We start from the raw sequence: 13910 nt of genomic DNA on the forward strand, positions 1-13910 counted from the left end.
TGAATATAAGTAACAGAGGGAAAGAGACTTGGAACACTTTCTTTGGAGGAATTCTATAAAGTAATGAAAGAACACAAATGAACAGAACGAAGGAGATAAGATTATCTGAGGGCTTATTTTTAATGGGAGACACTATTAATGCAACATGCTCTGTCTATGGATGGGAATGATCTAGTAAAGAAGTAAATAAAGGACAAAGAAATGAGGAATACTGTCCAGAGTGCTGTCCTTGGGGCGATGAGAAAAGGGGACTCTGGTGCGCAGATGGAGGCGCTGACCAGACAGATTCTTAGTGGGAGGAAGAGCCTTAAAGAACATCCCAGATGGGAACAGCAGGTTCCCATCCTCTGGCCTTCAACACATCTCAAAGGTGTCTGCTCTAAGGACAGGGACAGGCAGGAAAGCACGGCGGGACTCTCTCAAACTCAGACATCACATGCTTGTGCCCCCGAGGTGACACCTGTGAGCTGTGCTCCTCCTCCTACCAGCGGGTCCAAGCCAAGAGGCCTGGGAGGTAATGGGAGCGAGCACGGAGCTTGCAGAACTGCCAGAGGCGGCAGACCTCATGCACTAGTGCCGGGAAACAGGAGCGGACGCAGTGACCCCCACAGGCACTGCCCTCATGCACTAGGGCCGGAAAACAGGAGCAGACGCAGCGACCTCCACAGCACTGCCCTCCTTCCCTCTCCGTGAAATCCTCGCACACGGCCCTGCCGACTGGGAAGCCTGGTGTCTCGCCATCATTTAAAATGGATTTCTGGTTCCGATCAGTCTTCGGCATCATTCATTCCTTCCAGTTAAGCTCACCAGCAAGGTTCAAAATTCCTCCTCTGTAAAATGAGGCGGCTGACCTCTATACCTCCAGAAGTCCCTTCCAGCTCTCACCGCCCCTAACTGCAGCCAGGCAGGCTCGCCACTGCCTTGGGGCCAGAGCAGGGCAAGCAGGCCAGCCACTACAACCTGCCACGTGCCCTGCTGAACTGACATCACTCTTCCTGGCCGGTCCTCTCCACCCTGTCCCGCCCCGCAGCCCTTGCAGCCCTCGGTTTCAAGGTTTGTCAGAATGCAACTTCTTTACGGAAGCTTTTCCCGGAAGCTCAACACTGGGTCTTTTACATCACCTGCCTCCCTGCTAGCCTGACACCAAATTGGTCACATGCACCTCTGATTTTTTAAAGCATTTTGTTGTATTTTGCTGTGCTTCACTGACACCAAGTCTCAGACATTTTTCTGTTAGAAAGCACCTCACAATTATGATGGCTTACACTTATAACTAGAAGCATTTTTTCTTTCTTTCATAAAATAATTATGCATCACTCAATGACATCTTAGATGAGATAAAATAAGCTATTCTGACTCCTCCTTCAGTTCCACTTTATTACTTACAATACCTCCTACATACTAAGAACCCTATCAAGTGTTGATCAGATGGGAGCGCTATCCAGAAATATCCCATCTGCATTACTCAGGGTCACAAACAAACTGACGACAGAACACCTACGAGAAAGAAATCACGCCTTCTCAACTGTCCCATTTTCCAAGACAGATGCAGCTTTGTTTTTAAACAAAGAATAAATGTAGGCTGTTTTCAAGACGTTTATCTGCCCTCACCGCAAGCAGCTCTCGTTTCCAAGGAGGGCCGTCAGGGGACCCAGGTGAGAAAAGTCTCAGACACTGGACTGTTAAGAGAAAGTTTAACTCACTGCCCAAGAGCACTGCTGCCCACAGAAGTTCATCTGGAAAAGCAGAAGGATCTGTGTAGTCCAACTGTGGTTTTTCCAGTAGTCATGTACGGATGTGAGTTGGACCATAAAGAAAGCTGAGTGCTGAAGAATTGATGCTTTCAAACTGTGGTGCTGGAGAAGACTCTTGAGAATCCCTTGACAAAAAGGAGATCAAACCAGTCAATCATAAAGGAAATCAACCCTGAATATTCATTGGAAGCACTGATGCTGAAGCTAAGGCTCCAACCCTTTGGTCACCTGATGCGAAGAAATGACTCATTTGAAAAGACCCTGGTGCTGGGAAATACTGAGGGCAGGAGGAGAAGGGGGAAGACTGAGGATGAGATGGATGGAATCATCAACTCGATGGACATCAACCTGAACATGAATGGGCAAACTCCAGGAGACAGTGAAGGACAGGGAAGCCCAGCGTGCTGCAGTCCGTGGGGTCACCAAGAGCCAGACATGATTTAGTGACTGAACAACAAAAACCACCACCACCAGGGAGGGAAAAATTGTTTTTCCTGTTGAAACAGGGACTATCTTGAGAAGTGCAAGATCGGAGAGCTTCAGGACAGGGGAAGGTAGACGTGCAACCACGGCATTTATTTCAAATGTGCCCAACAAGAAACTTTCATTCATCGGACAAGGTGCCCTGGCTTTGATTTTAACTCAAGTCATTTTCTCATCTCATCCTGTAAACTGAATTTGCAGGAGCTGTGCCCATGTTTCATTCCATGGACATCAGTAAACTCAGATTTTTAAGAGAGTCTAATGAAAACTCTACTCTTTTAAAAAAGACATAAGGGCGGTGCGGCTATAGACGGGTCCCTATCCACCCCTCTACCTGTGGTCCTCGGCTACAAATGGGCAGCTGTCGCGAGCAAGGCCAACGCCCCGTCTCCCCACATCCTCGACATGCCTGGCAGCCCTCTGCCAGTTGGCTGGTTCAACAATGATATTAATGTTACAAATCTGTATCCCTAGGTGAAGATTATTACACAAAGTAATAATGAATGTATCTGTGTGTAGGAGGGTGACTAGTCAGGAGGAATGCAGTTTTTTTATTTAATTTCCACTGACTATCAATTCAATAACGAGTGCTAATAAAGCCCAGAACCACCCTCATGTGAATAAATACTTGAACTGCCCCCTCTTCTGACTTCGCCTTGCTCATGAAAGACTTCACAGTATCTCCTTTGAAAGAAACTGCTATTTGAAAAAAAGTACTCCTACGATTTCATATTTTTGGAATCCTATCCTTACAGGAGGTCTCAAAATGACTTCTATTTATGTCAGTGGTGATTATAAGCAGGGGAGCTCAATGCAGAAAGCCAGGGTTTAAATCCTGGCTCTGTCTCAAACTAGTCGGGGAAGCAAATTGCTGATCACCCTAACGTAGTTCCCTCTACTTCTATAAAATGGTGAGTTCTGAAGATTAAATGAGCAAAACACAGGTAAAGTGCTAAAACAATAAACAACTGGCAAAGAGCAAGAATGCAATACAAGTTCCGGCTATCACAACTACTGTCGGCTTCTAAGAAAAAAGACCCAGCTTCCCTTAAATCTAGTCAAGACGCTTTAGCTGGCCAGAGGGTTTGCTGGATTTCAGATGAAATTTATAGAAAGTACATGAAATTCAAAGACAAGTAATAGCTCCCCTCCCTGATTGTGTAAATTATGTGTACTCATTACGTGTGTAGCATGTTATTATTTAAATGTCCCTAATTTCAGCCCCAGAGGGCCAAGGGCCCTCAAAGAGTGGCCGAGGCCTAGGCCGAGGCCTCTGCCAGGCTCTCTGAAGCTTTTGTCAATTTATGACTGCCGGGAAAAGTGGCACCATCTCCAGCACAGAGGACACAGAGGGCTCGCATCCAGCAGAAATCTGAGTGCTGCCTCCCCAGCAGCCTGGCTACAGCCAACAAGCTGTCACCTCGGGTGCAATTCCTACACAGACAACCCACCGGGCTGTCCCAGACTCACATGCACCACCTCCAGGAAGACCAAAAAAAAAATTCATCCCTTGTCACTTTATAGACTACAAAAGCAAAACTGATGGCAAACACAGATTTTATGACATAAAATCTTAGATAGAAGTGATGCTTCTGAACTGTGGTGCCGGAGAAGACTCTTGAGAATCCCCTGGATGGCAAGGAGATCAAACCAGTCAATCCTAAAGGAAATCAGCCCTGAATATTCATTGGAAGGATTAATGCTAAAGCTCCAATAATTTGGCCACCTGATGCGAAGAACTGACTCATTGGAAAAGACCCTGATGCTGGGAAAGACTGAGGGTGAGAGGAGAAGGGGACGACAGAGGATGAGATGGTTGGATGGCATCATTCATTGACTCGATGGACATGAGTTTGAGTAAACTTCGGGAGTTGGTGATGAACAAAGAAGCCTGGCGTGCTGCAGTCCATGGGGTTGCAGACAGTCAGACACAACTGAGCGACTGAACTGAACTACTGTCTTACGTCTGCTCAGCTTACTGTTCTACTAAACCTGCCGAAGTGGGACAGCTGAGCTCAGTCACCCAGACAAGCCGCCGTGTGTACCCTCTAAGCAGACAACAGTGCCCCCACGTTCCTCACACGAGAGGCCAGGCAGGGGGCTGCTTGTTTATCATCCTAGCATGCCCATGATTTCACGGAAGTGATGTCAATTCGTTTCCCAATTAGATAAAAATTATGTCAAGCCCATTCTGTGAACTCTAATCGTTTTAAAATTGTATTTTCCCAGGAAACTCTGGCAAGACCAGTAATTCTGAAACATCTTTGTTTAAATACAGGGGTAAAACAAAACACCATCTTTCTCATACCACTGTTGCAAGGATAAGGTGTCATTTTCTTCCATTCTGGGTTCAAAAATCAGTACTGGGTTCAAAGTTACGTGGCTTGAGCTGTAATTGCAATTCTGCTACTGCATTATAAGGAACCGTGCGCCATCAGTGAGTCATGACCACAGAAAATTCTCAAACAGCCCCCACAAGAACGTCTTCTTGCCCTTACAAATGCCACGGGTCTCAGAAGTGGACCCCACTACCCATGACCCCCATGCCATGAAGCACGAGAAAGGGAGCACAGGGGACCAGAAGCTCCCCCCACCATCCCCCCGAAACGGGGTGCAGGTACCTGCCGTCCCCTCTGTCCCATCCTGTTTCCCATCACACTTCCCAGCGAGGGCTCCGGACTAGATTGCTTCAAACTCTACCACCAGATAACCTTCTGTCACAGCTAACACTAAACTAATGCAGTTATTTCAGCTTTTGAAAGGGAATCTTGAGAAGATGGGAAACAATAAAAAGTAGTTAAAAGAAAAATGAAAAAGCATGACTACTGAGACCACTCTTCCCCCCAACCATGACCCCCAACTTCACCCGCCCACAATGAGTAATCCCAGAGAGCGCTTGCTGCGAGGCGCAGTGAGGCCCAGCTCCAGACAAGGTCACTGCACTGCACACGAATGCTGATTACACAGCACCCACTGAAGGGCATGGCAGCCCACCCCAGTGCTCCTTCTGGAGACCCATGGACAGAGGAGCCTGGCAGGTACAGGTAACAGTCCTTGGGTCGCAAAGACTCGGACACTACTGAGCGACACAGAAGCACACGTGTATACACGTTCAGAGATAACACTGCTTACAATCCTTATTACTCCCAGAGAGTCTTGGAGGCTGCCTGCTACTTCGGCTTTCTCTGAATCACACCCCTTAGGAAGAGCACCCTGAGACTCTGGGACCTACACAGAAGGACTGATTCCCATGGTAACAAGTCTAGTTTCCATGCTTTCTGTTATGTACACACATGCATGCAAAGTCACTTCAGTCCTGTCCAACTCTTTGCAACCCTATGGCTCCTCTGTCCATGGGATTTCCCAGGCAAGAATAGTGGAGTGGGTTGCTGTGTCCTTCTCCAGGTTATCTTCCTGACCCAGGGATCGAACCGGCGTCTTTTATATCCCCTGCGTTGGCAGGCAGGTTCTTTACAACTAGCGCCACCTGGGATGCTGATGCTTTCCAACAGCCCCTAAATAAGAAAGCACATTTGTTTAACATGCTAACTGCCTTTAAAGAAAAGGCTTCTTGAAACATACACAGGTTCTAAAACAGGGCAATGTGTTTACTTAGAACTGCTATCGAAACAGAGTAAGAGGAACAGCAAAAATGTGGCCCTGGAACACAGCCTGCACACACAGCAACACGAACCAGAAAAGGGCCGCTCACAGCAACTTCACAGCAGAGAGACAGAAGCCTCGGTGTCTGAGCGTTTAAAAGAAAAAGAAAGAAAACAGATAAGTCAGTCTTTATCAGAGTGAAAGGCAACAGAATTAAAGTATTTTCAATGTTCCCAATAGAGACGCATAGGCCAGCTTTTCTTAAAATTCCTTCCTCACTGTCGTCAAGCCCTGACTACGCCGATGAGAACAAGAGCTACGACTGGCCAACTAGCTGGCAGGGCTAGTCTCTTCCTGAATGCCTTATTGCAGTTCTTGTTCTTTCACCCTAATTTCACCACTAGTCCATCCCAGACACCTGGCTACCTTTCTGTACTAACAGCTGATTTCTTCCCAGTTAGTTTGATTTTTATTTATTAAAAAATTCCAAGAGCACCAAAGCATCACCACTCCCGAGGAGCAGGGTGAGGGCACGCCTCGTCCCAGCGGTGAAACCCAACACCACAGTGCCGTCGCTCTTCCCCGACCCCAGATCCAATAAAATGCCACCCCAACTCCCTCTCCTCAAAACGTAGAGCACAACAGTATGTGTTCAGTGTCAAACAATGACAGCAAGACTGACCCCAAGCGCTCTTTAAAATGATGTGGGGATTTACTCTATTCCAGAAGTCAAGCAATGAGTGGGCTTCCTCCACTGGAGGAGATCCAGGACAAAACAGGGGTCTGAGCAGTACACTGTGGCAACAGAGCGCTCACATTGTTTTGATTACGACACATGCAGGATTCAAAAAGGGCCTTTCCCATCACCCTGGCTTGGCCTTCAGTCACACAATACCAGGAGCGGTGACAGAATACAAGTGGGAGGCATTCAGGAAGGCCACCTCAGGAAACCCTGCCATCGCCTTACGGAAAGAGAGTGCCAACAGGTCTTGTCTGGGAAGCACTGGTTCCAACGAGACGCTCCCAGACAACTCACCTCACAGCTAAGCAGGATGGAAAAAACTCCACGGCCTAAAGTCAACCTGTCACTCAGCAGCCTGGCAAGCTGCCAGGTTCCATGTGCCATGATTTTACTACTCCACCATTACAGCGAAGACGCAAAAAGAATAATAGGTTCTCCTCTTCCTCATCTCCTTACTTCAAACAAATACAAGCAGAACATGGTCAATTCACTCATGTTTAAGAAATTAACAAGAGAGGCCATGGAATGCTGCTACCACAGCCACAACCCTCGAGATAAAATATAAACAGTAACCAAATGCTTGTTCCGAAATGGTCTTCACTGGCTGATGCCATCTGAGTCACACTAACCCTGTTAAAAAGAGACATCAGACTCAGGGGCAAGTTTCCCTCCAGGCTTCAGGGATCCACTTGATAACCACCCAGGAGGAGGAACACCGGATGCACGCAACTCTGCCTGTGTTGTCTGCCTGCCGCCACGCAGGCCACCGGCCCGGGCCTTGGGAGGCTCCGAGCCAGAGAAACAGCGCGACGGGCAGCAAGCACACAGATTCACGCTGCTTCCTCTGTAAACAGCAGCCACATTTCAGCAAGATCATCCAAGCCTGCTTCTGCTCTCCTGCTTGGATAGAAAGACAGGTGCTCCCAGAAAAACCTGTATATCCAGCTCTACACACAGCCCAGCAAACAGCAGAAACCAGATCGCAGCCCTGGTCTTGTCTACAGGGCACAGACTAACGAAGGCACCTTGCCAATTATGTTATGCAGCATATAAAGGAGCAGAAAAATGAATCCATAAACCCAACCAGGGTAACTGCCGTTAGGGGCCCAGCCTGAGAAGCACAAGCCGCCGCGAGCAAGCACATCCATTTCAGAAACAAGGCCGGGCCCAGAACGGCATCCAACCCAGCAGAACCGGCAACTCACCGTTCACGGCCTTCAGGCTCCCAGGAATGCCTTCCCCGTGCTGTCTCTTCTGGGCGTTCTTGAACTCCTTCAGAGACAAATAAAGGACTTTACGTACCACCCTTTCTTCTGACCACGGAATCCCATCACTGTCATCCTGGGGAAAGAAGGAAGAACGGGGAGAGGAGCATTACTTCAAAGAAAGCAAGCAAATGTTCAAGACTCAGAATAAACTTAAAAAAAAAAAAAAAATCCCAAGCAAGTATTACATGACTGAGACCCGGTTCCGGAGGTGAGAACTACATCCAGTAGAGAGAGGGCGCTGGTCCATCCTGGAGGGCCACCCCTCAGGCTGTAACGGGACTGGAGGAGCATCTCCCTTCACACGCCCCGTGCCCAAACCCTGTCATTAACTGGTAATACTGAAGTTTTATAATCTTGGCAAAGTTTAGAAAAGAGCGTTACAGCAGCCACAACAGGAAGGGTAACGCATCACTGTACTGGAGCTCTTTAAAGTGAGCAATTGCAGAGCGCAGGCACCTCACAAACACGCGCCCCACTCTTTGGGAAATGCTGCTGTTGGGAGTGGGTGCTGCTTTCAGGGAATTTACCATTCAGTCAGAAGAAATGAAACTGGATCTGCACTGGCCTTTTAAGGGAATAAAACACACACACACACACACACACACAAAAGTGAGAGGGAAAGAGACCACTGCAGAAAAAGGGCAATGGATCTTGGTGGAATAGCAAATGGGGTGGCAGGGGGTGGTTTTTCAAAGAAGAATACAGACAGTAACAGGTCTCGAAGGTCTCATTTAAGAGTGCTGCCCCAGTCTGTTGTATCAGATCCAGTGTAAGCGCTTGAGAGAGCAGTGACCAAGACGGGGGGCGGGCTGGGAGGACGGGGGAACCAAGAACCAGCAGCCCACCCAGGGACCATTCCAGCAATTCCAAGAGCAAAGATAGAGTGCAGACTAGTGGGAGAGGGCAGGACCGGGGCCCAGTCAGGACGGAGCGGCTGCAGATGGCTGATACGGTGCGCCAACTGAGCTAACTCTTTTAGGGAACTAGCAAGAAGACTCTCAAGGTTTAAAGAGCTGCTTCCCACAGCCTGAGACCCTCACAGGTTCTCTCCTGTGGATATCTGCCTACAGTGGACATCTGATCTCCTGTGGACATCTGCTGATTTGAGTAGTCCTTATAGTCACACACCTACTTCAAGACTTCATTTTTCTAAGAGTTCAATTAAGAGATAGAAGGATTATGGGCTTCTGGGTACTTGGGGCCTTAAGCAAGTAAGTAAAACATTAACACCCCAGTGACTTCAGGAGATGGGGACGGACAGGGAAGCCTGGCATGCTGCAGTCCGTGGGGCTGCAAAGCGTCAGAAACGACGGAGCAACCGAACAACAGCAACGCGGGGTTCTGGTTCTTCAGGTTCCTTTTGTTCAAACAGGAGGCAAATATGTCAGGGTCGGGCTGGTGCTGCCGCACGCCACACCCTACAGAGCTGGTTTTCACTCCCTGCCACTGCCGGTCACTAAAGCCTCCTCCCGCGGAGATAAGGGAGGTAGATTATCCAAGATATTCTCCAGCTCGTAAATTCCTAAACTCTGCATAAACACACACTGCATGTTAGAAATCCAACCGCACAGTCTCTAAGCCCCACATAACGGAAGCTGTGCTCCTGTTAATCTTCCAGGATTTCCTAGAATGACAGTGATTCTCCATCTTCTTTAAGAAGGGGAAGAGAAGGCCTGGGAGCAAAGAGCCAGGATTTCCACCTTTCCTGGGGTGCCCTTTGTGCCTCACACCTGCTGAGACTTCCATTACCTCCAGGAAAAGAAGACACACCCTCTCCCCCCAGTGACTCTCCTGAAAGCACCAAGGTATCTACAGACCAGGGTGGTGCTCAAGTTCACACATGAAGACTGCAAGTGGCCAGCAGACGCTGCCTCCACACGACAGGAGGAGCGCACGCAGCTTCTCAACCACCACTCTGCAAGTCACCAGAGGCTGGCCAACTACATGGTTGAAAACCAGGAAAACCAAGTGCTCCGACCAGACCCCACTTGAAGAGCCCAAGGAACCAACCTGCCAAAAAGGCCAATGATTCAGCTACACAAGAGGTGAAAAGCACAATGAATTCACTCTTGGCAGCAAACAAGTCCCCTGAGTGTGCGTGAACGTGCCTCTAGCATACTGGTTTCAACTGAGTGACAGTCTCAGCCTTGGGAAGAGTCCCTGCTCATGGGCTGAAGTCCACCTTCCAGGACACAGTGAAGGCTGCCAGACAGAATGGTCTTCACCACCCCAGGTTCCTAGCCTCAGCAATTAGGTCTCCACCACAAACCAGGCCGTGATTACAAACGATTATGTCCTACATACACACAGTTTATGAACTGTAAAGCCCCAAAAATAGCTTTCAATGTAAAATTCCTATGACGATTTACTGCTTCCTCTTCAGACTACAGTCTTCATTCTGACTTCAGGCCTTCCAAAAAGAGAATTAAACACCCTGAAGACTGATGTCTAATTAAAACAGACAGACCTTTTGAGATGAAAACTTCTGCAAAGGAAGACACATTTAACGCTCACTTATTAACAGCAGCAGCTCCGTGACACCTACCTGGATAGTGTGTTAGTTGTTCAGTCGTGTCCAACTTTCTACAGCCCCATGGACTTGTAAGCCTGCCAGGCTCCTTTGTCCATGGGATTCTCCAGGCAAGAATACTGGAGTTTGGGTGCCATTCCCTTCTCCAAGGGATCTTCCCAACCCAGGGATCAAACCTGGGTCTCCTGCACTGCAGGCAGATTCTTTACTTTCTGAGCCACCAGGGAAGCCCAGTAAGATACTTATAAATAAAGGAGAAAGAAACCTACAACTCAGAATACAGGGTTTCAAGTTCTAGACATTAAAAATAAAAAAGACACACACACACACGAGTTCTTTTATAATCTAGAGTGCTGGTCAAGACTTGCCACCTCCCTCAATGTTGATGCAAGACACAAACCTAACAGGTAAGAAGTCGACTCTGCTCTGTTTCCAAAAGCTCAGCAGGCTAAGTAATGATTTAGAAATTAGAAATCAAACTGCCGTTCATAGCTGCAGAGTCGAGATGAACCCCCACATTCAGTGCACACCCCTCTCTAGTGGGAGGCTGGCAAGGTGGGCCAGCAGCCAGCCACAAGGCACATAGGGCCCTGCAAGCTGGGTGTCGTGGGAAGCTGGGAAGAAGAAGGTATTTCAGGGGCCTAACACTTGTCTTCTCATAGTTCTGACCAGTCCAAGTTCTACTGAGTGCTCTAGAACATAGCCTAGGCCTAACTCTCTCATTAGAAGTCAAGAACTCCAAAGGCAAATCCCACCCCCGCCCCAAGAGCTTCCAGGACCTTTTAAGTCCAACCCTTCCGTTTTCTTTTCCCCTTTTCAGTAGCTGTCTTATTTAACCAGCCAGAGTCATTTCTCCTGCTCCTCACAGTGTTATCCCAGCACCTGTGACTGGGCGAGCTCAGGACGCTGACAACTGGACCGCCTCAGCATCCTGCCTCCCAACTTACCCACACACACTCGGCCTGTCAGTGCCGAATTTCCAGGATGGGTTAAGTGAAGGGCCTGAAATCACTCCAGTTTCCTTGACTGAAAACACACTATCCCTGTAAAAAGGGCCCCACAGTGACGACTCCACCAGGGCCGGGCAACACCTTGCATTCTCAGTGGTAAGCTTGTCATCGACCTAACACCCGCACACCACCCCTCTGCCCCCAGCGAGCTCCCTGTGAAGACAGCGCCCATCTCCAAGTCCACGTGGCCTTACAGAGCCCAAGTCCGCTGCCCCACAGTCCCTTCACCTCAGTTAAACGCTACCCAGATTGTTCACAGAACAGCCCTCTGAGTTCTCTGTTCCTCTCCCTGCCACCCATCTCTGTGGGCTCCTTCTCCTCTGTGTCTCCCAGGAGCCCCTCATTCTATCTCCTTCCACCTCTCTATTCACTTATTCAGACCCAAATGACTATCATCAAATCAACTGAAAAGCCAATGGTGCCTCAGTGTTCAAAATACTCACGATCCCCTGTTGACCTTCGTGGGCCTAGAGGCTCTCCCGCTTCTCAGAGGGAATCGCCCGGGATCTGCACTGCAGCGCTGAGAGCAGAGAGCAAGCCCTTCTCCACGAAAGCAAGCTTCCTACACCACGCCCAGCCCCGGTCTGTTTGCTTTACTGGTCAGCTTAATAAAGGCAGATACAGGAGGAGTCACACCACTGATCCAGCGTCCAGCAGTCTCATTCGGATGCAAATTCAGCTGCCCAGAGTGTGTGGCCAGTTCTGGTGAGCAGCATTAATGATTTAAAAACAGCTCCTGTCATTTGGGGTTTCCATGGTAAAACCTCTAGGTTAACAGACCATCTAAATCTTAAGAATCAACTCCCAGATGACACACCACCCGTCCTCATTCCTACCCCATGATCTCTTACTGATTTCTTCCAAGCCCCCCCAAAATGCTCTGCAAACACTGAAATTAAAAAAAAAAAAAAAAACTAGATCTGCTGGCAGATGGAGGGGGGGGCAGTCATCACATAGATCTGCTTTGATACTGACTTCAAAAAATCACTTTCTTTGGCAAATGGAAGACTAAGTAATAAGATCTTTGAAAGTACAAGTGACAGGGCTTTGTTTTCATTTGCAAAACATCTACCATTCTTTGAAAAAAGTTTTAAAATGGCAAGGGCTCAGGCATTAAAGTTGAATGTATCTCGTCATAATCTTTTCATTGAAAGGAAAAATGACAGCATAACCTCTAGCTGCTCCAAGCTTTGTAACAGACATGTAAGAAAAGGGGGCACAGAAAGTAAGCGCGTGAAGACACCACACACCGGGCGGCAGACGGCACCGCCGAAGGCTCTGCAAAGCCCACAGCCCAGCCTGGAGACCCAGCAGTGCTCCGACCACCGCCAGTGCCTCAACCACTCGGCAGCCTGCAGAAACGCGGCTCATTTTAAGACCCCCTGGCGATGACCGTGCATGTGAAAGTTTCAGAAGCCCTGCTGTACAGACGAGCCCCACGCTGCCCATTTCACGTCACTTTCTACCTTCCGTCGGAAAACAAGCAAAGATGAAGATGAGATGAAACCCTAGATGAATGCTTCTAACAACCATCTAACTGTTGCCATTTCTACTGTCAGAAATAAGAAGTCTATATTAATATACTGAGAAATCTTTCCTTTGACTTCTTTTAACTGAGCGAAAAACAAGTGACCAAATAGCAAGAATGAAATCAACAAAAAAGTTAAGACACTGAGAAGTGGTTAGTTCCTTGAATCAGTGTGACATGATCTCTCAAGCTCTCATTCCCTGATTACCCAAGTTGGGACAACTTCCCTTTAAAGGTGACACAGAATTAAACACAAATGTGAATAATATCCCAGAAGAGGACCAGCATATGCAATAAGATCATTTCTATTTCTCTGCATCATCTGAAAGTTGGCATACATTTCAGCAGCCACATCACCCAGTAGGATCTCATTAAGCTTGCAGTTAACCATATCCTCCCAAGGACTATTTGTTGGGTGAACGGGTGTACCCCCCCATTCAGTTCAGTTCAGTCGCTCAGTCGTGTCTGACTCTTTGCAACCCCACGAATTGCAGCACACCAGGCCTCCCTGTCCATCACCAACTCCTGGAGTTCACTCAGACTTAAGTCCATCGAGTTGGTGATGCCATCCAGCCATCTCATCCTCTGTCGTCCCCTTCTCCTCCTGCCCCCAATCCCTCCCAGCATCAGTCTTTTCCAATGAGTCAACTCTTCACATGAGGTGGCCAACGTATTGGAGTTTCAGCTTCAGCATCATTCCTTCCAAAGAACACCCAGGGCCACAAAACCCAAAGGAAGGCCCCAAACCGACAAAACTCACGGCTCCCAGTTGCGAATTATTTTTCTATGATTTTTCTCCCAACCTCTAAGGTCAAAAACCAAAACCAACACAGGAAGACATATAAGAACATGAGATGCTTTCTTCCTTAGCCAGGTTTATGAAGAAGATACATGATCTGTTGGGTTGCAGACTGCCACGTCTCCTACAAACTCAGCCTCATGGAGAAGGGCTGGGGCTGCGGACATGGGCATGCATGACTATTTTAAATGTA

At 48.2% G+C, this 13910-nt stretch overlaps 1 protein-coding gene across 4 annotated transcripts in view; it reads right to left on the minus strand.

The window, feature by feature from the left end:
• Positions 1-13910, minus strand: part of JARID2 (jumonji and AT-rich interaction domain containing 2) — a 231759-nt gene that overhangs the window by 116440 nt on the left and 101409 nt on the right. For all 4 annotated transcript variants that reach the window (XM_070778359.1, XM_070778358.1, XM_070778361.1 and 1 more), the window contains one exon: positions 7788-7923. In XM_070778359.1, coding sequence (XP_070634460.1) covers positions 7788-7923 — 136 coding nt within the window. The remainder of the gene's footprint in view (positions 1-7787; positions 7924-13910) is intronic.

The sequence above is a fragment of the Bos indicus genome, chromosome 23, assembly GCF_029378745.1.
Source record: "Bos indicus isolate NIAB-ARS_2022 breed Sahiwal x Tharparkar chromosome 23, NIAB-ARS_B.indTharparkar_mat_pri_1.0, whole genome shotgun sequence".
Lineage (NCBI taxonomy): Eukaryota > Metazoa > Chordata > Mammalia > Artiodactyla > Bovidae > Bos > Bos indicus.